At 49.5% G+C, this 26,072-nt stretch overlaps 1 protein-coding gene across 3 annotated transcripts in view; it reads right to left on the bottom strand.

Moving 5' to 3' along the window:
- The window catches only part of ACADVL (acyl-CoA dehydrogenase very long chain), a 193,033-nt gene extending 167,893 nt beyond the window's left edge, over positions 1 to 25,140 (bottom strand). The window contains exons 1-5 of one of the 3 annotated variants that reach the window (XM_063930648.1): positions 25,010 to 25,140; positions 22,583 to 22,634; positions 11,298 to 11,369; positions 7,848 to 7,920; positions 7,552 to 7,616 (exon numbers count right to left, since the gene is read on the bottom strand). In XM_063930648.1, coding sequence (XP_063786718.1) covers positions 7,552 to 7,616; positions 7,848 to 7,920; positions 11,298 to 11,369; positions 22,583 to 22,634; positions 25,010 to 25,062 — 315 coding nt within the window. In that variant the 5' untranslated portion in view covers positions 25,063 to 25,140. Of the gene's footprint in view, positions 1 to 7,551; positions 7,617 to 7,847; positions 7,921 to 11,297; positions 11,370 to 22,582; positions 22,635 to 22,885; positions 22,922 to 25,009 lie in introns of those variants that run through there. The other 2 variants (XM_063930649.1, XM_063930650.1) reach the window with 2 other exon arrangements.
- Between the last annotated feature and the right edge of the window lie 932 nt (positions 25,141 to 26,072).

The following is a 26,072-nucleotide window of genomic DNA, read 5'->3' as shown; positions in this document are numbered from 1 at the left end:
CATCATCTATTGTCCCATACCTTCCCAACTTTCCCCTCTCCACATCATCTAATGTCCCATACCTTCCCAACTTTCCCCTCTCCACATCATCTAATGTCCTATACCTTCCCAACTTTCCCCCTCCACATCATCTATTGTCCCATACCTTCCCAACTTTCCCCTCTCCACGTCCTCTATTGTCCCATACCTTCCCAACTTTCCCCTCTCCACATCATCTATTGTCCCATACCTTCCCAACTTTCCCCTCTCCACATCATCTAATGTCCCATACCTTCCCAACTTTCTCCCTCCACATCATCTAATATCCCATACCTTCCCAACTTTCCACTCTCCACATCTAATGTCCCATACCTTCCCAACTTTCCCCTCTCCACACCATCTAATGTCCCATACCTTCCCAACTTTCCCCTCTCCACACCATCTATAGTCCCATACATTCCCAACTTTCCCCTCTCCACATCATCTATTGTCCCATACCTTCCCAACTTTCCCCTCTCCACATCATCTAATATTCCATACCTTCCCAACTTTCCCATCTCCACATCATCTAATGTCCCATACCTTCCCAACTTTCCCCTCTCCACATCATCTATTGTCCCATACCTTCCCAACTTTCCCCTCTCCACATCATCTAATGTCCCATACCTTCCCAACTTTCCCCTCTCCACATCATCTAATATCCCATACCTTCTCAACTTTCCCATCTCCACATCATCTAATGTCCCATACCTTCCCAACTTTCCCCTCTCCACATCATTTATTGTCCCATACCTTCCCAACTTTCCCCTCTCCACATCATCTAATGTCCCATACCTTCCCAACTTTCCCTCTCCACATCATCTATTGTCCCATACCTTCCCAACTTTCCCCTTTCCACATCATCTATTGTCCCATACCTTCCCAACTTTCCCCTCTCCACATCATCTAATATCCCATACCGTCCCAACTTTCCCCTCTCCACATCATCTAATGTCCCATACCTTCCCAACTTTCCCCTCTCCACATCATCTAATATCCCATACCTTCCCAACTCTCCCCTCTCCACATCATCTAATGTCCCATACCTTCCCAACTCTCCCCTCTCCACATCATCTAATGTCCAATACCTTCCCAACTTTCCATCTTCCCTCACCACGTCCTCTTATATACCATACCTTCCCAACTTTCCCCTCTCCACATCATCTAATGTCCCATACCTTCCCAACTTTCCCTCTCCACATCATCTAATATCCCATACCTTCCCAACTTTCCCCTCTCCACATCATCTAATGTCCCATACCTTCCCAACTTTCTCCCTCCACATCATCTAATGTCCCATACCTTCCCAACTTTCCCCTATCCACATCTAATGTGCCATACCTTCTCAACTTTCCATCTTCCCCTCACCACGTCATCTAATGTCCCATACCTTCCCAACTTTCTCCCTCCACATCAGATAATATCCCATACCTTCCCAACTTTCCACTCTCCACATCTAATGTCCCATACCTTCCCAACTTTCCCCTCTCCACATCATCTATTGTCCCATACCTTCCCAACTTTCCCCTCTCCACATCATCTAATGTCCCATACATTCCCAACTTTCCATCTTCCGCTCACCACGTCCTCTTATATACCATACCTTCCCAACTTCCCCTCTCCACATCATCTAATGTCCCATACCTTCCCAACTTTCCCTCTCCACATTATCTAATGTCCCATACCTTCCCAACTTTCCCCTCTCCACATCATCTAATATCCCATACCTTCCCAACTCTCCCCTCTCCACATCATCTAATGTCCCATACCTTCCCAACTCTCCCCTCTCCACATCATCTAATGTCCAATACCTTCCCAACTTTCCATCTTCCCTCACCACGTCCTCTTATATACCATACCTTCCCAACTTTCCCCTCTCCACATCATCTAATGTCCCATACCTTCCCAACCTTCCCTCTCCACATCATCTAATATCCCATACCTTCCCAACTTTCCCCTCTCCACATCATCTAATGTCCCATACCTTCCCAACTTTCCTTCTCCACGTCATCTAATGTCCCATACCTTCCCAACCTTCCCTCTCCACATCATCTAATATCCCATATCTTCCCAACTTTCCCCTCTCCACATCATCTAATGTCCCATACCTTCCCAACTTTCCCCTCTTCACATCTAATGTCCCATACCTTCCCAACTCTCCCCTCTCCACATCATCTACTATCCCATACCTTCCCAACTTTCCCCTCTCCACATCATCTAATATCCCATACCTTCCCAACTTTCCCCTCTCCACATCATCTATTGTCCCATACCTTCCCAACTTTCCCCTATCCACATCTAATGTCCCATACCTTCCCAACTTTCCATCTTCCCCTCACCACATCCTCTTATATACCATACCTTCCCAACTTTCCCCTCTCCACATCATCTAATGTCCCATACCTTCCCAACTTGCCATCTTCCCCTCACCACGTCCTCTTATATACCATACCTTCCCAACTTTCCCCTCTCCACATCATCTATTGTCCCATACCTTCCCAACTTTCCCCTATCCACATCTAATGTCCCATACCTTCCCAACTTTCCATCTTCCCCTCACCACGTCCTCTTATATACCATACCTTCCCAACTTTCCCCTCACCACATCATCTATTGTCCCATACCTTCCCAACTTTCCCCTCTCCACATCATCTAATGTCCCATACCTTCCCAACTTTCCCCCTCCACATCATCTATTGTCCCATACCTTCCCAACTTTCCCCTCTCCACGTCCTCTATTGTCCCATACCTTCCCAACTTTCCCCTCTCCACATCATCTATTGTCCCATACCTTCCCAACTTTCCCCTCTCCACATCATCTAATGTCCCATACCTTCCCAACTTTCTCCCTCCACATCATCTAATATCCCATACCTTCCCAACTTTCCACTCTCCACATCTAATGTCCCATACCTTTCCAACTTTCCCCTCTCCACACCATCTATTGTCCCATACCTTCCCAACTTTCCCCTCTCCACATCATCTAATGTCCCATACCTTTCCAACTTTCCCCTCGCCACATCATCTAATATCCCATACCTTCCCAACTTTCCCATCTCCACATCATCTAATGTCCCATACCTTCCCAACTTTCCCCTCTCCACATCATCTAATGTCCCATACCTTCCCAACTTTCCCTCTCCACATCATCTATTGTCCCATACCTTCCCAACTTTCCCCTCTCCACATCATCTATTGTCCCATACCTTCCCAACTTTCCCCTCTCCACATCATCTAATATCCCATACCGTCCCAACTTTCCCCTCTCCACATCATCTAATGTCCCATACCTTCCCAACTTTCCCCTCTCCACATCATCTAATATCCCATACCTTCCCAACTCTCCCCTCTCCACATCATCTAATGTCCCATACCTTCCCAACTCTCCCCTCATCATCTAATGTCCAATACCTTCCCAACTTTCCATCTTCCCTCACCACGTCCTCTTATATACCATACCTTCCCAACTTTCCCCTCTCCACATCATCTAATGTCCCATACCTTCCCAACTTTCCCTCTCCACATCATCTAATATCCCATACCTTCCCAACTTTCCCCTCTCCACATCATCTAATGTCCCATACCTTCCCAACTTTCCCTCTCCACATCATCTAATGTCCCATACCTTTCCAACTTTCCCCCTCCACATCATCTAATGTCCCATACCTTTCCAACTTTCCCCCTCCACATCATCTAATGTCCCATACCTTCCCAACTTTCCCCTCTCCACATCATCTAATGTCCCATACCTTCCCAACTTTCCCCTCTCCACATCATCTAATGTCCCATACCTTCCCAACTTTCCCCTATCCACATCTAATGTGCCATACCTTCTCAACTTTCCATCTTCCCCTCACCACGTCATCTAATGTCCCATACCTTCCCAACTTTCCCCTCTCCACATCATCTAATGTCCCATACCTTCCCAACTTTCTCCCTCCACATCATCTAATATCCCATACCTTCCCAACTTTCCACTCTCCACATCATCTATTGTCCCATACCTTCCCAACTTTCCCCTCTCCACATCATCTAATGTCCCATACATTCCCAACTTTCCATCTTCCCCTCACCACGTCCTCTTATATACCATACCTTCCCAACTTCCCCTCTCCACATCATCTAATGTCCCATACCTTCCCAACTTTCCCCTCTCCACATCATCTAATGTCCCATACCTTCCCAACTTTCCCCTCTCCACATCATCTAATATCCCATACCTTCCCAACTCTCCCCTCTCCACATCATCTAATGTCCCATACCTTCCCAACTCTCCCCTCTCCACATCATCTAATGTCCAATACCTTCCCAACTTTCCATCTTCCCTCACCACGACCTCTTATATACCATACCTTCCCAACTTTCCCCTCTCCACATCATCTAATGTCCCATACCTTCCCAACCTTCCCTCTCCACATCATCTAATATCCCATACCTTCCCAACTTTCCCCTCTCCACATCATCTAATGTCCCATACCTTCCCAACTTTCCCTCTCCACGTCATCTAATGTCCCATACCTTTCCAACTTTCCCCCTCCACATCATCTAATGTCCCATACCTTTCCAACTTTCCCCCTCCACATCATCTAATGTCCCATACCTTCCCAACTTTCCCCTCTCCACATCATCTAATGTCCTATACCTTCCCAACTTTCCCCCTCCACATCATCTATTGTCCCATACCTTCCCAACTTTCCCCTCTCCACGTCCTCTATTGTCCCATACCTTCCCAACTTTCCCCTCTCCACATCATCTATTGTCCCATACCTTCCCAACTTTCCCCTCTCCACATCATCTAATGTCCCATACCTTTCCAACTTTCCCCTCTCCACATCATCTAATATCCCATACCTTCCCAACTTTCCCATCTCCACATCATCTAATGTCCCATACCTTCCCAACTTTCCCCTCTCCACATCATCTAATGTCCCATACCTTCCCAACTTTCCCTCTCCACATCATCTATTGTCCCATACCTTCCCAACTTTCCCCTTTCCACATCATCTATTGTCCCATACCTTCCCAACTTTCCCCTCTCCACATCATCTAATATCCCATACCGTCCCAACTTTCCCCTCTCCACATCATCTAATGTCCCATACCTTCCCAACTTTCCCCTCTCCACATCATCTAATATCCCATACCTTCCCAACTCTCCCCTCTCCACATCATCTAATATCCCATACCTTCCCAACTCTCCCCTCTCCACATCATCTAATGTCCAATACCTTCCCAACTTTCCATCTTCCCTCACCACGTCCTCTTATATACCATACCTTCCCAACTTTCCCCTCTCCACATCATCTAATGTCCCATACCTTCCCAACTTTCCCTCTCCACATCATCTAATATCCCATACCTTCCCAATTTTCCCCTCTCCACATCATCTAATGTCCCATACCTTCCCAACTTTCCCTCTCCACATCATCTAATGTCCCATACCTTTCCAACTTTCCCCCTCCACATCATCTAATGTCCCATACCTTTCCAACTTTCCCCCTCCACATCATCTAATGTCCCATACCTTCCCAACTTTCCCCTCTCCACATCATCTAATGTCCCATACCTTCCCAACTTTCCCCTATCCACATCTAATGTGCCATACCTTCTCAACTTTCCATCTTCCCCTCACCACGTCATCTAATGTCCCATACCTTCCCAACTTTCCCCTCTCCACATCATCTAATGTCCCATACCTTCCCAACTTTCTCCCTCCACATCATCTAATATCCCATACCTTCCCAACTTTCCACTCTCCACATCATCTATTGTCCCATACCTTCCCAACTTTCCCCTCTCCACATCATCTAATGTCCCATACATTCCCAACTTTCCATCTTCCCCTCACCACGTCCTCTTATATACCATACCTTCCCAACTTCCCCTCTCCACATCATCTAATGTCCCATACCTTCCCAACTTTCCCTCTCCACATCATCTAATGTCCCATACCTTCCCAACTTTCCCCTCTCCACATCATCTAATATCCCATACCTTCCCAACTCTCCCCTCTCCACATCATCTAATGTCCCATACCTTCCCAACTCTCCCCTCTCCACATCATCTAATGTCCAATACCTTCCCAACTTTCCATCTTCCCTCACCACGTCCTCTTATATACCATACCTTCCCAACTTTCCCCTCTCCACATCATCTAATGTCCCATACCTTCCCAACCTTCCCTCTCCACATCATCTAATATCCCATACCTTCCCAACTTTCCCCTCTCCACATCATCTAATGTCCCATACCTTCCCAACTTTCCCTCTCCACGTCATCTAATGTCCCATACCTTTCCAACTTTCCCCCTCCACATCATCTAATGTCCCATACCTTTCCAACTTTCCCCCTCCACATCATCTAATGTCCCATACCTTCCCAACTTTCCCCTCTCCACATCATCTAATGTCCCATACCTTCCCAACTTTCCATCTTCCCCTCACCACGTCCTCTTATATACCATACCTTCCCAATTTTCCATCTTCCCTTCAACATGTCCTCTTATATACCATACCTTCCCAACTTTCCCTCTCCACATCATCAAATATCCCATACCTTCCCAACAAAACATCTTCCCACATACTCAAATGTGCAATATTTCCCAACTTTCCATCTTCCCCTCCCCATGTCCTCTAATGCCCCATACCTTCCCAACTTTTCATCTTCCCCTTTTTACATCATTTAATGTCCCATACCTTCCCAACTTCCCCATTCCACGTCCTCTATTGTCTCATTCCTTCCCAACTTTCAATCCTCCCCTTTCCACATCCTCTAAAGACCCACAACTTCCCAACTATCCATCTTCCCATCTCCACATACTCAAATGTCCAATACTTCCCAAATTTCCATCTTCCCCTCACCACATCCTCTAATGCCCCATACCTTCCCAACTTTTCCTCTCCACATCATCTAATGCCCCATTCCTTTTCAACTTTCCATCTTCCCCTCACCACGTCCTCTTTTGTCCCATAGCTTCCCAACTTTCCCTCTCCACATCATCTGATGTCCCATACCTTCCAAACTTTCCCTCTCCACGTCCTCTATTGTCCCATACATTCTCAACTTTCCATCTTCCACCCACTACGTCCTCTTATATACAATACCTTCTGAACTTTCCCTCACCACATCATCGAATATCTCATATCTTTCCAACTTTCCATCTCCACTTACTCAAATGTCCAATACTTCCCAACTTTCCATCTTCCCCTCTCCACATCATCTAATGTCCCATTCCCAACTTTCCATCTTCCCCTCTCCATATCTTCAAATGTCCAATACCTTCCCAACTTTCAAACTTCCCTTTGCCACATCCTCTATTGTCCCATACCTTCCCAACTTTCCATCTTCACCCTCTCCGTGTCCTCTATTGTCCCATGCCTTCCCATATTATTCTTTTCTCCATGTACTTAAGTGTCCCATATGTTTCCCATTTATCACCATATTCTTCTCAAATGTCCCATACCTTCCCAACTTTCTAGCCTCTCATCTCCCTCACATTCAACTCTACCTGCCTACATCTCCCATCGGGCTCACCTGGAAGAAACGAGAAACTGGATCGACCAACTCACTGAGGAACTGAGACTGCTCCTCACTTAACGCTGTGGGCAGAGGACAGAGAGTTAGAGGGTTTGTAAATAAGAGAAAAGGGGCAAACATGAAAAAAGGGAGATGGCTAGAAGATGGCAGAGGAGCACAGAAAGTGTCAGAGCCGGGCGAGATGAGGAAGACAGATACATCAGGGAGATATCACAGTGAATGGTGAGGAGCGACACAGTAATCAGACATCCGCAGCCACTAAATACATCAGTAAGCATCAAATAATCTCTTACCCGAGGGGAAGGGAAACACTTGTTCTGTGTGAATTAACCCATTGAACATGCCCACAGCAAACGAGAGTGACTCCTGGAGAGAGAGGAGATCATGAGAAGCTTGTCTGATGTCACATACATATGAACTCAAGCACCGTATAAAGGAACATACTCCAACTGTGTATCAGATCACACACAGGTCCCTCTCCTCCATCCTCATCATAGCACGCGCAGGTCCCTCTCCTCCATCATCACCATCATCACACGCAGGTCCCTCTCCTCTGTCATCATCATATCCCACACAGGTCCCTCTCCTCTGTCGTTATCATCATCATATCCCACACAGGTCCTTCTCCTCCATCCTCATCAAATCACACGCAGGTCCTTCTCCTCCATCCTCATCATATCACACGCAGACCTTCTCCTCCATCATCATCAGATTACGTGCCAGTCCCTCTCCTCCTCCTCCATCATCATCAACAACATATCCCACACAGGTTCCTCTCCTCCATCATCATTAGATCACACGCAGGTCCCTCTCCTTTATCATCATCAGATCACACGCAGGTCCCTCTCCTCCATCCTCATCATCAGATCACACGCAGGTCCCTCTCCTCCATCCTCATCATCAGATTACACGCAGGTCCCTCTCCTCCATCATCATCATCAGATCACACGCAGGTCCCTCTTCTCCATCCTCATCATCAGATCACACGCAGGTCACTCTCCTCCATCATCATCAGATCACATACCGGTCACTCTTCTCCATCATCATCATCAGATCACAAGCAGGTCCCTCTCCTCCATCATCAGATCACATACAGGTCCCTCTTCTCTATCATCATCATCAGATCACACACAGGTCACTCTCCTCCATCATCATCAGATCACAAGCAGGTCCCTCTCCTCTATCATCAGATCACACGCAGGTCTCTCTCCTCCATCATCAGATCACATACAGGTCCCTCTTCTCTATCATCATCATCAGATCACACACAGGTCACTCTCCTCCATCATCATCAGATCACATGCAGGTCCCTCTCCTCCATCCTCATCAGATTACACGGAGGTCCCTCTCCTCCATCATCATCATCAGATCACATGCAGGTCCCTCTACTCCATCATCATCAGATCACATGCAGGTCCCTCTCCTCCTCCATCATCATCATCATTAGATCCCACGCAGGTCCCTCTCCTCCATCATCATCAGATCACATATCGGTCCCTCTCCTCCATCATCATCAGATCCCACGCAGGTCCCTCTCCTCCATCATCATCATCATCAGATCACATGCAGGTGCCTCTCCACCATCATCAAATCACACGCAGGTCCCTCTCCTCCATCATCATATCACAGGCAGGTCCCTCTCCTCCATCATCATATCACAGGCAGGTCCCTCTCCTCCATCATCATCATCAGATTACACGCAGGTCCCTCTCCTCCATCATCATCAGATCACACGCAGGTCCCTCTCCTCCATCCTCATCATCATCATATCACAGGCAGGTCCCTCTCCTCCATCATCAGATCCCACGCAGGTCCCTCTCCTCCATCATCATCAGATCCCACGCAGGTCCCTCTCCTCCATCATCATCAGATCACAAGCAGGTCCCTATCCTCTATCATCATCAGATCACACGCAGGTCTCTCTCCTCCATCATCAGATCACATACTGGTCCCTCTTCTCTATAATCATCATCAGATCACAGAAAGGTCCCTCTCCTCCATCATCATCAGATCACACGCAGGTCCCTCTCCTCCATCCTCATCAGATTACACGCAGGTCCCTCTCCTCCATCATTATATCACAGGCAGGTCCCTCTCCTCCATCATCATCAGATCACATGCAGGTCCCTCTCCCCCATCCTCATCAGATTACACGCAGGTCCCTCTCCTCCATCATCATCATCAGATCACACGCAGGTCCCTCTCCTCCATCCTCATCATCATCAGGTCACACGCAGGTCCCTCTCCTCCATCATCATCATCATCAGATGATCACACGCAGGTCCCTCTCCTCCATCCTCATCAGATCACATTCAGGTCCCTCTCCTCCATCATCATCAGATCCCACACAGGTCCCTCTCCTCCTCCATCATCATCAGATCCCACGCAGGTCCCTCTCCTCCATCATCATCATCATCATCAGATCCCACGCAGGTCCCTCTCCTCCATCATCATCAGATCCCACGCAGGTCCCTCTCCTCCATCATCATCAGATCCCACGCAGGTCCCTCTCCTCCATCATCATCATCATCATCAGATCACAAGCAGGTTCCTCTCCTCCATCATCAGATCACACACAGGTCCCTCTCCTCCATTGGATCACACACAGGTCCCTCTCCTCCATCATCATCAGATTACACACAGGTCCCTCTCCTCCTCCTTCATCATCAGATCACATGCAGGTCCCTCTGCTCCATCATCATCATCAGATTACACGCAGGTCCCCCTACACCATCATCAGATCACACACCGGTCCCTCTCCTCCATCATCAGATCACACACAGATCCCTCTCCTCTATCATCATCAGATCCCACACAGGTCCCTCTCTTCTATCATCATCAGATCACATGCAGGTCCCTATCCTCTATCATAATCATCATATCACATGCAGGTCCCTCTCCTTTATCATCATCATCAGATCACATGCAGGTGCCTCTCCTCTATCATCATCAGATCCCACACAGGTCCCTCTCTTCTATCATCATCATCATCAGATCACATGCAGGTCCCTCTCATCAGATCACATGCAGGTCCCTCTCCTCTATCATCATCAGATCCCACACAGGTCCCTCTCTTCTATCATCATCATCATCATCATCAGATCACATGCAGGTTCCTCTCATCAGATCACATGCAGGTCCCTCTCCTCCATCATCATCATCAGATCACATGCAGGTCCCTCTCCTTTATCATCATCATCATCAGATCACATGCAAGTCCCTCTCCTCCATCCTCATCAGATCACACGCAGGTCCCTCTCCTCCATCCTCATCATCAGATTACACGCAGGTCCCTCTCCTCCATCCTCCTCATCAGATCACACGCAGGTCCCTCTCCTCCATCCTCCTCATCAGATCACACGCAGGTCCCTCTCCTCCATCCTCATCATCAGATCACACGCAGGTCCCTCTCCTCCATCCTCATCATCAGATCACACGCAGGTCCCTCTCCTCCATCCTCATCATCAGATCACACGCAGGTCCCTCTCCTCCATCCTCATCATATCACACGCAGGTCCCTCTCCTCCATCCTCATCATCAGATCACACGCAGGTCCCTCTCCTCCATCATCATATCTCACACAGGTCCCTCTCCTCCATCATCATCATCATTAGATCATACGCAGGTTCCTCTGCTCCATCATCATGGCTTTATGGGCAATAGCTCTCTCTCCTCAATCTGGGTCTATTCTGACCCAGGTAATATATGTCAGAAATTTCCACTCAACCTTGTGTACATCTTACCGGAGCACTCTTATGTGTCACGTTCACACGCTGAGATGCCGCTTCTGATACCCCATCCTTGTCGACCACACTCTAAAGAGAACACACAGAGATAAAAATAGGAGAGAGAGAGGCAGAGAGAGGGCGGCAGAGAAAACCAGAGACATAGAGGCAGACCGAGAGAGAGAGAGAGAGAGAGAGAGAGAGAGAGGAAGGGAGAGTGAGGAGGGGTGTAGAGAGAGAGAAAAATAGGGAGAGAGAGAGAGAGAGAGAGAAGGAGAAACAGAAAGGGGGGACAAATATAGAAAGACAGAGAGGGGAACACAGACAGGGGTAAAGAGGGAAAGAGAGAGAGAGTGCTCTCATCCTTCAGTGCTTCCCTTTTCCCTCGCTAAACAATCAAAGTTCTTATCTCTACCCAGTCTTCCAACCCCCGGCGCATCTTTGACACTGTGAACTCCCTGCTCTGCCCACCACCACCTCCTCTTTCTTCCTCATTGTCTGCTCTTGACTTTGCCACTTATTTTACATCCAAGATTGACCCCATACGTCAGGACATCACATCCCACCAGATCGTCAGCAACCAACCACCACCCATCCCTTGACACCAACTCCCCTTCCCTCTCACCAACTCTTTCTCCCATGTATCTGGTGATGAAGTCACGGCCCTCATTCGTACCTCTACCCTCACCACTTCCAAACTTGACCCTATCCCCTCCTGCCTGCTCCCATCTTGCCCACCTCCTCAATCTCTCACTCGTCTCCCCTATTCTTAAAAAATCTACCCTTGATCCAAACACTCTCTCCAACTACTGCCCCATCTCTCTCCTCCCTTTTGCCTCCAAACTCCTTGAGCGTATGGTCTATAATCGCCTGACTGCCTTTCTTTCCTCCCACTCACTGCTTGACCTATTCCAGTCTGGTTTCCGCTCTCTGCACTCCACTGAAACTGCCCTCACAAAAGTCTGCAATGAGCTCCTATCTGCTAAATCTAAGGGCCACTTCTCTCTACTTATTCTTCTTGACCTCTCTGCTGCTTTTGACACTGTGGACCATCCGCTCCTACTGCAAATCCTTCACTCCCTTGGTCTGCGTGATACAGCCCTCTCCTGGCTGTCCTCCTACCTCTCTGATCGTTCCTTCTCTGTCTCCTCTCATGACGCTACCCCCCCCCCACTTCCAATAACTGTAGGTGTACCCCAAGGTTCTGTTACTGATCCTCTCCTTTTCTCTCTCTATACGTCCTCACTAGGTAAGCTCATTAGTTCTTTTAACTTCTAATATCATCTCTATGCTGTTGATACTCAAATCTACATTTCCTCCCCTGATCTCTCCCCTGCTCTCCTCACTCGTATCTCCAACTGTCTCTCTGCTGTCTCTTCTTGGATGTCCCAGCGCTTTCTTAAACTCAACAAGTCTAAGACATGAGCTGATCATCTTCCCTTCCTCCCTCCCAGTATCTCATTATCCATTGATGGCACTACTATCTCCTCTAGCCCCCAAGTGCGCTGTCTTGGAGTAATCCTTGACTCCTCCCTCTCCTTCACACCACACATTCAGCACCTCTCACAAACCTGCCGTTTTCATCTAAAATATATTACCAGGATCAGACCCTTTCTGACCCAGGAAGCCACCAAGACCCTCATCCACTCATTGGTCATCTTCAGACTGGACTACTGTAATCTCCTCCTAACTGGCCTCCCTGACTATTACCTCTCTCCACTCCAATCTATCCTCAATGCTGCTGCCCGGCTCATCTTCCTCACCAAACGCACTACGTCCACCTCTCCTCTCCTACAAGACCTTCACTGGCTCCCCTTCCCTTTCAGAATCCATTTCAAGCTTCTCACACTCGCTTACAAAGCCCTCACTCACTCCTCTCCCATCTACATCTCTGACCTTATCTCCCTTTACTCTCTCACCCATCCTCTTCGCTCTGCTAATGCACGCCGACTCTCCTGTCTTCTGTTTACCTCCTCCCACACAGGAGAGGAACACAGGAGAGGAAGAAGGGGGTAAAGCAATAGAAGTGCGAGAAAAGGGGAAGGTAGAGAGTGGGAGACGGGTTAGAGAAGGAGAGAGACAGAGTGGGGAGGGACACACAGGGGGAGAGGGAGTAGAGAAGTATAACACTACGATAAATTTCAGGGACACAATTTTGGGAACTTGAAAATAAGATTTTACTTACCAGTAAATCTATTTCTCGTAGTCCGTAGTGGATGCTGGGGACTCCGTAAGGACCATGGGGAATAGACGGGCTCCGCAGGAGACAGGGCACTTTAAGAAAGAATTAGGATACTGGTGTGCACTGGCTCCACCCTCTATGCCCCTCCTCCAGACCTCAGTTAGGGAAACTGTGCCCGGAAGAGCTGACATTACAAGGAAAGGATTTTGGAATCCAGGGTAAGACTCATACCAGCCACACCAATCACACCGTACAACTCGTGATAAACTTACCCAGTTAACAGTATGAACAATAACAGAGCATCAGATAAACCCTGATGCAACCATAACATAACCCTTATTTAAGCAATAACTATATACAACTATTGCAGAAGAAGTCCGCACTTTGGACGGGCGCCCAGCATCCACTACGGACTACGAGAAATGGATTTACCGGTGAGTAAAATCTTATTTTCTCTAACGTCCTAGTGGATGCTGGGGACTCCGTAAGGACCATGGGGATTATACCAAAGCTCCCAAACGGGCGGGAGAGTGCGGATGACTCTGCAGCACCGAATGAGCAAACACAAGGTCCTCCTCAGCCAGGGTATCAAACTTGTAGAACTTTGCAAAAGTGTTTGAACCTGACCAAGTAGCCGCTCGGCACAGCTGTAATGCCGAGACCCCTCGGGCAGTCGCCCAAGAAGAGCCCACCTTCCTTGTGGAATGGGCTTTTACTGATTTTGGTAGCGGCAATCCAGACGCAGAATGAGCCTGCTGAATCGTGTTACAGATCCAGCGAGCAATAGTTTGCTTTGAAGCAGGAGCACCCAGCTTGTTGGGTGCATACAGGATAAACAGTGACTCAGTTTTCCTGACTCTCGCCGTTCTGGCTACATAAACCTTCCAAAGACCTGACCACATCCAGTGACTCGGAATCCTCTAAGTCACGAGTAGCCACAGGCACCACAATAGGTTGGTTCATATGAAAAGATGACACCACTTTTGGCAGAAATTGCGGACGGGTCCGCAATTCCGCCCTGTCCATATGGAAAACCAGATAGGGGCTTTTATGTGACAAAGCCGCCAATTCTGACACACGCCTAGCTGAAGCCAAGGCCAACAGCATGACCACCTTCCACGTGAGAAATTTTAACTCCACGGTTTTAAGTGGCTCAAACCAGTGTGATTTCAGGAAACTCAACACCACGTTAAGATCCCAAGGTGCCACTGGAGGCACAAACGGGGGCTGAATATGCAGCACTCCCTTTACAAACGTCTGAACTTCAGGAAGAGAAGCCAGTTCCTTTTGAAAGAAAATGGATAGGGCCGAAATCTGGACCTTAATGGACCCCCATTTTAGGCCCAAAGTCACTCCCGACTGTAGGAAGTGAAGGAAACGGCCCAGCTGGAATTCCTCTGTAGGGGCATTCCTGGCCTCACACCAAGCAACATATTTTCGCCATATACGGTGATAATGCTTTGCTGTCACGTCCTTCCTATCCTTTATCAGCGTAGGAATGACTTCATCCGGAATGCCTTTTTCTGCTAGGATCCGGCGTTCAACCGCCATGCCGTCAAACGCAGCCGCGGTAAGTCTTGGAACAGACAGGACCCCTGCTGCAACAGATCCTGTCTTAGAGGCAGAGGCCATGGGTCCTCTGTGAGCATTTTTTGCAGCTCTGGATACCAAGTCCTTCTTGGCCAATCCGGAACAAAGAGTATTGTTCTCACTCCTCTTTTCCTTATGATTCTCAGCACCTTGGGTATGAGAGGAAGAGGAGGAAACACATAAACCGACTGGAACACCCACTGTGTCACTAGTGCGTCTACAGCTATCGCCTGAGGGTCTCTTGACCTGGCGCAATACCTCTGTAGCTTTTTGTTGAGGCGGGATGCCATCATGTCCACCTGTGGCAGTTCCCACCGACCTGCAATCTGCGCGAAGACTTCTTGATGAAGTCCCCACTCTCCCGGGTGGAGGTCGTGCCTGCTGAGGAAGTCTGCTTCCCAGTTGTCCACTCCCGGAATGAACACTGCTGACAGTGCTCGTACGTGATTCTCCGCCCATCGAAGAATTCTGGTGGCTTCCGCCATCGCCACCCTGCTCCTTGTGCTGCCTTGGCGGTTTACATGAGCCACTGCGGTGATGTTGTCTGATGGAATCAGCACCGATTGGTTGCGAAGCAGGGTCTCTGCTTGACTTAGGGCGTTGTATATGGCCCTTAGTTCCAGGATATTGATGTGAAGGCAAGTCTCCTGACTTGACCACAGACCGTGGAAGTTTCTTCCCTGTGTGACTGCGCCCCACCCTCGGAGGCTTGCATCCGTGGTCACCAGGACCCAATCCTGAATGCCGAATCTGCGGCCCTCGAGAAGGTGAGCACTCTGCAGCCACCACAGAAGAGACACCCTGGCCCTGGGGGATAGGGTGATCAGCCGATGCATCTGTAGATGCGATCCGGACCACTTGTCCAACAGATCCCATTGAAAGGTTCTCGCATGGAACCTGCCGAAGGGAATGGCCTCGTATGACTCCACCATCTTTCCCAGGACTCGCGTGCAGTGATGCACCGACACCTGTTTTGGTTTTAAGAGGTCTCTGACCAGTGTCATGAGTTCCTGAGCCTTCTCCGTCGGGAGAAAAACCTTCTTCGGGTCTGTGTCCAGAATCATGCCCAGGAAGGGCAGACGCGTCGTAGGAATCAGCTGCGACTTTGGAATATTCAGAATCCAGCCGTGCTGTTGTAACACTTCCCGAGAGCGTGCTACGCTGATCAGCAACTGCTCTCTGGACCTCGCCTTTATGAGGAGATCGTCCAAGTATGGGATAATTGTGACTCCTTGCTTTCTCAGGAGCACCATCATTACTGCCATTACCTTGGTAAATATGGTCTGTGCCGCGGAGAGACCAAACGGCAACGTCTGGAATTGGTAATGACAATCCTGTACCACAAATCTGAGGTACTCCTGATGAGGTGGATAAATGGGGACATGCAAGTAAGCATCCTTGATGTCCAGAGACACCATAAAATCCCCCTCCTCAGGCTTGCGATGACCGCTCTGAGCGATTCCATCTTGAACTTGAACCTTTTCAGGTATATGTTCAGGGATTTTAAATTCAATATGGGTCTGACCGAACCGTCCGGTTTCGGTACCACAAACATTGTCGAATAGTAACCCCTTCCCTGTTGAAGGAGGGGAACCTTTACCACCACCTGCTGGAGATATAATTTGTGAATTGCCGCTAACACTATTTCCCTCTCTATGGGGGAAGCTGGCAGGGCCGATTTGAGGTAATGGTGAGGGGGCATCACTTCGAATTCCAGCTTGTATCCCTGAGACACATTCTCTATAGCCCAGGGATCCACCTGTGAGTGAACCCACTTGTGGCTGAAATTTCGGAGATGCGCCCCCACCGGGCCTGGCTCCGCCTGTGGAGCCCCAGCGTCATGCAGTGGATTTAGTGGAAGCCGGGGAGGACTTCTGTTCCTGGGAACTAGCTGTATTGTGCCGCTTCTTTCCTCTACCCCTGCCTCTGGCAAGAAAGGACGCACCTCGGACTTTCTTGCCTTTTTGTGATCGAAAGGACTGCATTTGGTAATACGGTGCTTTCTTAGGTTGTGAGGGAACATATGGCAAAAAATTTGACTTTCCAGCCGTAGCTGTGGAGACCAGGTCCGAGAGACCGTCCCCAAACAATTCCTTATAAGGTAAAACCTCCATGTGCCTTTTTGAGTCGGCATCGCCTGTCCATTGCCGAGTCCACAGGACCCTTCTGGCAGAAATCGACATTGAATTTATTCTAGAGCCCAGTAGGCTACTGTCTCTTTGAGCATCTCTCATATATAGGACAGCGTCTTTTATATGCCCCAGGGTTAGTAATATAGGGGTATATGCAATTGCGGTCGAATTCCCGAAATTGTCGAATTTCGGGTCATTTTCGCCAAAAAAAAACAAATTCGTCAATGCAATTCAGTGCTTTCCGTCAAAAAAACGGACTTTCAAAATTCGACTTTTTGAAATTCTACTTTTTGCAAATTCGACTTTTCTGCAATGATACAAGTGCTGCAATTCGACAAAAGCATATTCAATTCAAGTTTGGAAATTCGACAGCAGTGCTTTTAGACAGTAAATTCGTCATTTTCAATCCACCACACTTTGGAGGGTGAAAACAAATAAAAAAAATTTTAAACATGTTTTTTTTGTGTTTTTTTTTTTGGAATAGCAGATCTATTTATATTAGAAGGGATTAGGTACTTGGTTTGTCTTTTTTGGAGGCACAAGTATTATTTATATATTTTTAAAAATAATAATTATTATTATTTTTTTTTTTTTTTTAGATGGAATGGTAAAATCCCTGAAAAAAGGGGTCTCATGTGTCAGCATGGGACCCCTTTCAGTCCGGTGGATCGGTGTTCGTTTTCTTTTTTTGCCAAGTCCGTGGATTTATCTCTGGACCCTGGCTGAGGTGAGTATATTGAACTTTTCTTTTCAGGTATCCGTGGATTCTACATGGAGAAGAGGACCGATGTCGGCGTGTGAACATAGGTAAGTATGTGTGTGTCGGCAGTATGTAATAAAGTTTTACTTGTCACGGTGTCTGTGTACTGTTTTTATTTGGGCATTTTTTTCCCCAGTAGAACTACAGGTACCAGCGGGCCCGTTTTTCTCCCGCATGCTGGTACTTGTGGTTCTCCAAGTACCAGCTTGCGGGGGAGGCTTGCTGGGACTTGTAGTTCTTCTGGAAAAAACAATATTCTGTCATTTTACTCAAGGCTATCAGCCTCCCATCCGCAGCCAATGGATGGGGGGGGGACAGCCTCGGGCTTCACCCCTGGCCCTTGGGTGGCTGGGGGGGGGGGGGGACCCCTTGATTGAAGGGGTCCCCACTCCCTCAGGGTACCCCGGCCAGGGGTGACTAGTTGGATATTTAATGCCACGGCCGCAGGGCACGGCATAAAAGTGACCCCCCGGCTGTGGCATTATCTGTCCAGCTAGTGGAGCCCGATGCTGGTGTGAAAAATACGGGGGACCCCTACTCGTTTTGTCCCCCGTATTTTTTGCACCAGCACCAGGCGCAGAGCCCGATGCTGGTTTTAAAAATACGGGGGATCCCTTGTCAATTTTTCCCCTGCATTTTTAGAACCAGGACCAGCTCGAAGAGCCCGAGGCTGGTTATGCTTTGGAGGGGGGACCCCACGCCATTTTTCCCCGATTTTTAAAATCGCGGCAAAATCCGGCAAATCGGCCGTTTTTCGCCCGCGGGAATGTCGAATCCGTTTTTCATTGAATATGGTGAATTCCGGCAGCCACCTGCCGGAATTCACCTGTCGAATTGTGTCGAATTAAAAAACGGCGATAATTTGCCGCGATTCGCCGTGAATTGCATATACCCCATAGTATCCTTGTCCAAGGTATCAAGTTCCTCAGATAAGGTATCTGTCCATGCTGCTACAGCACTACACATCCAGGCCGACGCAATTGCCGGCCGTAGTAAGGTACCTGAATGTGTATAAATGGACTTCAGGATACCTTCCTGCTTTCTATCCGCAGCATCTTTTAGGGAGGCCGTATCCTGTGACGGCAGGGCCACCCTCTTGGATAAGCGTGTTAAAGCTTTGTCTACCCTAGGGGAGGATTCCCAGCGTAACCTGTCCGCTGGCGAGAAAGGATACGCCATAAGCATCCGTTTGGAAATCTGCAGTTTTTTATCTGGAGATTCCCAAGCCTTTTCACATAACTCATTTAGCTCATGTGAAGGGGGAAAGGTCACCTCCTGCCTTTTTTCCCCATACATATGAACCCTCTTGTCAGGGACTGGGGTTTCCTCTGTGATGTGCAACACATCCTTCATTGCTATAAGCATGTAGCGGATGGCTTTAGCCATTTTAGGCTGCAACTTTGCATCATCGCCATCGACACTGGAGTCAGAATCCGTGTCGATATCTGTGTCAACAATTTGGGATAGTGGGTGCTTCTGAGACCCTGACGGCCTCTGCGATGTAGGATCAGGCATAGGTTGAGACCCTGACTGTCCCAAGGCTTCAGCTTTATCCAACCTTTTATGCAAGGATGTAACATTATCATTTAACACCTTCCACATATCCATCCAATCGGGTGTCGGCGCCGTCGACGGCGATCCCACATTCATTTGTACCCGCTCTGTTTCCACATAGCCTTCCTCGTCAAACATGCCGACACAAGCGTACCGACACAACACACACACGGGGGATGCTCTATTTGAAGACAGTTCCCCCACAAGGCCCTTTGGAGAGACAGAGAGAGAGTATGCCAGCACACACCCAGCGCTATATGACCCAGGAATCACACAGTAACTTAGTGTTAACCCAGTAGCTGCTGTATATACTGTTTTTGCGCCAAATTTATGTGCCCCCCCCCTCTCTTTTTACCCTCTTTCTACCGTGATTCTGCAGGGGAGAGCCTGGGGAGCTTCCTCTCAGCGGAGCTGTGGAGAGAAAATGGCGCTGGTGAGTGCTGAGGAAGAAGCCCCGCCCCCTCAGCGGCGGGCTTCTGTCCCGCGTTTTGTGTGTAAAATAATGGCGGGGGCTCATGCATATATACAGTGCCCAACTGTATATATGCTGCTTTTTGCCAAGAGGTTCCCAATTGCTGCCCAGGGCGCCCCCCCCTGCGCCCTGCACCCTACAGTAACCGGAGTATGTGGGTTTAGTGTGGGAGCAATGGCGCACAGCTGCAGTGCTGTGCGCTACCTCATATGAAGACTGGAGTCTTCTGCCGCCGATTTTGAAGTCTTCTTGCTTCTCACGCCGGCTTCTGTCTTCTGGCTCTTGCGAGGGGGACGGCGGCGCGGCTCCGGGATTGGACGACCAAGGGTGCGTTCCTGTGTACGATCCCTCTGGAGCTAATGGTGTCCAGTAGTCTAAGAAGCAGGACCTATCTTCAGAGAGTAGGTTTGCTTCTCTCCCCTCAGTCCCACGATGCAGGGAGTCTGTTGCCAGCAGAAGCTCTCTGAAAATAACAAACCTAACTAAAATACTTTCTTATTAGCAAGCTCAGGAGAGCTCACTAAAGTGCACCCAGCTCGTCCGGGCACAGATTCTAACTGAGGTCTGGAGGAGGGACATAGAGGGAGGAGCCAGTGCACACCAGTAGTCCTAATTCTTTCTTAAAGTGCCCAGTCTCCTGCGGAGCCCGTCTATTCCCCATGGTCCTTACGGAGTCCCCAGCATCCACTAGGACGTTAGAGAAATTTACTTCCAACAATTCGTCCCCTCAATACACCACTGGCTGCCGGTGAACTTCAGATTTTATCCAAAAAAGTCCCAAGATACCCGACAGGGTGGAGAGAAGAGGACAATGTTTTCCAGTATCACCACTCCATGGGGAAAGAAGGAAACTGGTGACATACCAAAGTTGTCCCGAATAGAGGGTAGACTAATGTGCTTATAACAGCTGCATACTGTAGGTGAGGTCCCTTGAACCCTATGCCCAAGAGACTTCCACCCACCTAGTGGAACGCACCCTCCCAATTCCTGGATCTCATATACAGAGGACTGCAATAGCCTTAGAGACACCAAAGAGACTCCTCTGCTTCTCGCTCGGTCTAAGGTCAGGCTTACAAGGCCACTTTGAGCTATAAAGAGATTCTGGTCCTAAGAAGGTCGATCCTTGTCCAAAACAGGATTCTTAGACTAGACTCGAGCATGCTTTACTACACGCTGTACCACAAGCTTAGCTCTCAGGGTCATGGCTTCTACAGCTGGTCAGGTCAGACTCTGGGGGGGGGGGGGAGGAGGCCCTGACATATGAGATGTAATCTTGGGTGAAGGCCTCACACTGGGCCCTCAGCCATGATTAGAAGGTTGGTGTAGATGAAGGACACTCATTGCCGGCGCAGTGCCACCAGAGTTCCCACGTTTTAGCTTCCTGAGCTCCAGCTGAAGCATTGATATTGAACTGAACAGGTAGATCAGATGGAAGCTCCAAGGGAGCAGACATTCCAGAAGTGTCCGTGGATTCCTTATGCGTCAACTGAGATGCCGCCATGTCCACATCTTGTTGACCCCCCTGTCCACTTCCCATGTACTTAGAAGATGTACAGATGAAGGGATCGTTCCCCCAGATTGAAGTGTTGGATGACTGGTATATCGGTTCTGATGATCCTGCTGTTCTGTCGCATACCTAAGCCACAGCATACGCTGCAGCCACCTGGGGGCATGGACTGGGCTTCAATGGCGGCATTCTCAGCAATGGGTGTCGTGCCAATCCCGTCCCGACAGTGCTGGAGGCAGAGGTATTACAGAGTTCCCCTGAGCGATCTCAGCACCTCCCACATCAGGCGTCTGCACACACGGACATCAATGTCCTCACATAAAAACTACAACGGCTGCTATAGGCTGTGAGCGAGCGCGCAGTTCAGACGGGCGCTAAGACACTTGCTGGGGGAAAATGTGAAACGCCCGAGCCGCCGAGCAAGAGGCGACAAAAAGGGAGAGCGAGCCAGAGATAGGGAGAGAGAGAGAGACACACACACACACACACAGGGGGAGAGAGAGAGGGCGACAGGGCACGAGAGAGAGAGAGACACACACAGGGGGAGAGAGAGAGGACGACAGGGCACGAGAGAAGAGAGAGAGACACACACAGGGGGAGAGAGAGGGCGACAGGGCACGAGAGAGAGAGAGAGAGGCTGACAAAGAGGGAGAGGGCATGAGCGAGAGAGAGACACACACAGGGGGAGAGAGAGGGCGACAGGGCACCAGAGAGAGAGAGGCTGACAAAGAGGGAGAGGGCATGAGAGAGAGACACACACACACACAGGGGGAGAGAGAGAGGGCGACAGGGCACGAGAGAGAGAGAGAGACACACACAAGGGGAGAGAGAGAGGGCGACAGGGCACGAGAGAGAGAGAGAGAGGCTGACAAAGAGGGAGAGGGCAAGAGCGATAGAGAGACACACACAGGGGGAGAGAGAGGGTGACAGGGCACGAGAGAGAGACACACACACACACACACACACACACACACACACACACACACGGGGAGAGAGAGGGCGACAGGGCACGAGAGAGAGAGAGAGAGAGAGAGAGGCTGACAAAGAGGGAGTGGGCATGAGAGAGAGAGAGAGACACTGTTAGAGAGAGGAGGTGACAGTCTTACCTCAGCAGCCTGGGCATAGCCTTGGACACGCCCACTCTGAGACACCTGGGACCTGTAGTACACACATGTAATAGCCAATAAGAGACGCATTGATATTATGTACATATAACTTCCAAGTCTCCGCCTACTGCGACATACATCTAACTGGCAGCCCCCACTCACATCACACAGCGTCTCTCACCCCAGGGTGTCACATAGAGCAGTCACACAGCGTCTCTCACCCCAGGGTGTCACATAGAGCAGTCACACAGCGTCTCTCACCCCAGGGTGTCACATAGAGCAGTCACACAGTGTCTCTCTCACCCCCAGGATGTCACATAGAGCAGTCACACAGCGTCTCTCACCCCCAGGGTGTCACATAGAGCAGTCACACAGCCTCTCTCACCCCAGGGTGTCACATAGAGCAGTCACACAGCATCTCTCACCCCCAGGATGTCACATAGAGCAGTCACACAGCATCTCTCACCCCCAGGATGTCACATAGAGCAGTCACACAGCCTCTCTCACCCCCAGGATGTCACATAGAGCAGTCACACAGCGTCTCTCACCTACAGGATGTCACACACAGCGTCTCTCACCCCCAGGATGTCACATAGAGCAGTCACACAGTCTCTCACCCCCAGGATGTCACATAGAGCAGTCACACAGCGTCTCTCACCCCCAGGATGTCACATAGAGCAGTCACACAGCGTCTCTCACCCCCAGGATGTCACATAAAGCAGTCACACAGCGTCTCTCACCCCCAGGATGTCACATAGAGCAGTCACACAGCGTCTCTCACCCCCAGGATGTCACATAGAGCAGTCACACAGCGTCTCTCTCACCCCCAGGATGTCACATAGAGCAGTCACACAGCATCTCTCACCTCCAGGATGTCACATAGAGCAGTCACACAGCGTCTCTCACCCCCAGGATGTCACATAGAGCAGTCACACAGCATCTCTCACCCCCAGGATGTCACATAGAGCAGTCACACAGCGTCTCTCTCACCCCCAGGATGTCACATAGAGCAGTCACACAGCGTCTCTCTCACCCCCAGGATGTCACATAGAGCAGTCACACAGCGTCTCTCACCCCCAGGATGTCACATAGAGCAGTCACACAGCGTCTCTCACCCCCAGGATGTCACATAGAGCAGTCACACAGCGTCTCTCACCCCCAGGATGTCACATAGAGCAGTCACACAGCCTCTCTCACCCCCAGGATGTCACATAGAGCAGTCACACAGCGTCTCTCACCTCCAGGATGTCACATAGAGCAGTCACACAGCGTCTCTCACCCCCAGGATGTCACATAGAGCAGTCACACAGCGTCTCTCACCCCCAGGATGTCACATAGAGCAGTCACACAGCGTCTCTCACCCCCAGGATGTCACATAGAGCAGTCACACAGCCTCTCTCACCCCCAGGATGTCACATAGAGCAGTCACACAGCGTCTCTCACCCCCAGGATGTCACATAGAGCAGTCACACAGCGTCTCTCACCCCCAGGATGTCACATAGAGCAGTCACACAGCGTCTCTCACCCCCAGGATGTCACATAGAGCAGTCACACAGCGTCTCTCACCTCCAGGATGTCACATAGAGCAGTCACACAGCGTCTCTCACCCCCAGGATGTCACATAGAGCAGTCACACAGCGTCTCTCACCCCCAGGATGTCACATAGAGCAGTCACACAGCCTCTCTCACCCCCAGGATGTCACATAGAGCAGTCACACAGCGTCTCTCACCTCCAGGATGTCACATAGAGCAGTCACACAGCGTCTCTCACCCCCAGGATGTCACATAGAGCAGTCACACAGCGTCTCTCACCCCCAGGATGTCACATAGAGCAGTCACACAGCCTCTCTCACCCCCAGGATGTCACATAGAGCAGTCACACAGCGTCTCTCACCTCCAGGATGTCACATAGAGCAGTCACACAGCGTCTCTCACCCCCAGGATGTCACATAGAGCAGTCACACAGCGTCTCTCACCTCCAGGATGTCACATAGAGCAGTCACACAGCGTCTCTCACCCCCAGGATGTCACATAGAGCAGTCACACAGCCTCTCTCACCCCCAGGGTGTCACATAGAGCAGTCACACAGCGTCTCTCACCTCCAGGATGTCACATAGAGCAGTCACACAGCGTCTCTCACCCCCAGGATGTCACATAGAGCAGTCACACAGCGTCTCTCACCTCCAGGATGTCACATAGAGCAGTCACACAGCGTCTCTCACCTCCAGGATGTCACATAGAGCAGTCACACAGCGTCTCTCACCCCCAGGATGTCACATAGAGCAGTCACACAGCGTCTCTCACCCCCAGGATGTCACATAGAGCAGTCACACAGCATCTCTCACCCCCAGGATGTCACATAGAGCAGTCACACAGCCTCTCTCACCCCCAGGATGTCACATAGAGCAGTCACACAGCGTCTCTCACCCCCAGGATGTCACATAGAGCAGTCTCTTAGACAGAACCGGCAACAGTCTCATGTTGTTGGAGAACAAGGTCAATAAAATCTACTTCCGGCACCACGTGACATCTGACCCCGCCCCCAGCCTCTGTGCATGATGGGAAATGTAGTGTGAGCCGGAAATCCTACAACAGAGACCTCTATCATACCCTCCAACATGACCCGCCCCACTAGGTACAAAATGCTCTGTTTCTGGACTTCCCTCTTAATTTATTATTGCCATCACCTGTGAAGAAACAGCTTTCTTATCATTTAACTAGTTCAACACAGGTGATGGAAATCATAAATTAAGAGGGAAGTCCAGAAACAGAGCAGTGCGGCGGGTCATGTTGGAGGGTCTGCTCTATGTACAGATAAGAGACGGCTATGTGCAGGCAGAGACATCTAGGTGTGGATAAGAGACCTCTAGGTCAAATAAGAGACGGCTATGTGCAGGCAGAGACATCTATGTGTGGATGAGAGACCTCTAGGTCAGATAAGAGACGGCTATGTGCAGGCAGAGACATCTATGTGTGGATAAGAGACCTCTAGGTCAGATAAGAGACGGCTATGTGCAGGCAGAGACATCTATGTGTGGATAAGAGACCTCTATGTACAGATAAGAGACGGCTATGTGCAGGCAGAGACATCTAGGTGTGGATAAGAGACCTCTAGGTCAAATAAGAGACGGCTATGTGCAGGCAGAGACATCTATGTGTGGATAAGAGACCTCTATGTACAGATAAGAGACGGCTATGTGCAGGCAGAGACATCTAGGTGTGGATAAGAGACCTCTAGGTCAAATAAGAGACGGCTATGTGCAGGCAGAGACATCTATGTGTGGATGAGAGACCTCTAGGTCAGATAAGAGACAGCTATGTGCAGGCTGAGACATCTAGGTGTGGATAAGAGACCTCTAGGTCAGATAAGAGACGGCTATGTGCAGGCAGAGACATCTATGTGTGGATAAGAGACCTCTAGGTCAGATAAGAGACGGCTATGTGCAGGCAGAGACATCTAGGTGTGGATAAGAGACCTCTAGGTCAGATA

Source organism: Pseudophryne corroboree, chromosome 6 (genome assembly GCF_028390025.1).
Source record: "Pseudophryne corroboree isolate aPseCor3 chromosome 6, aPseCor3.hap2, whole genome shotgun sequence".
NCBI lineage: Eukaryota > Metazoa > Chordata > Amphibia > Anura > Myobatrachidae > Pseudophryne > Pseudophryne corroboree.
The sequence above is the reverse complement of the archived record's forward strand: the minus strand, read 5'-3'. Positions and strand labels throughout refer to the sequence as shown.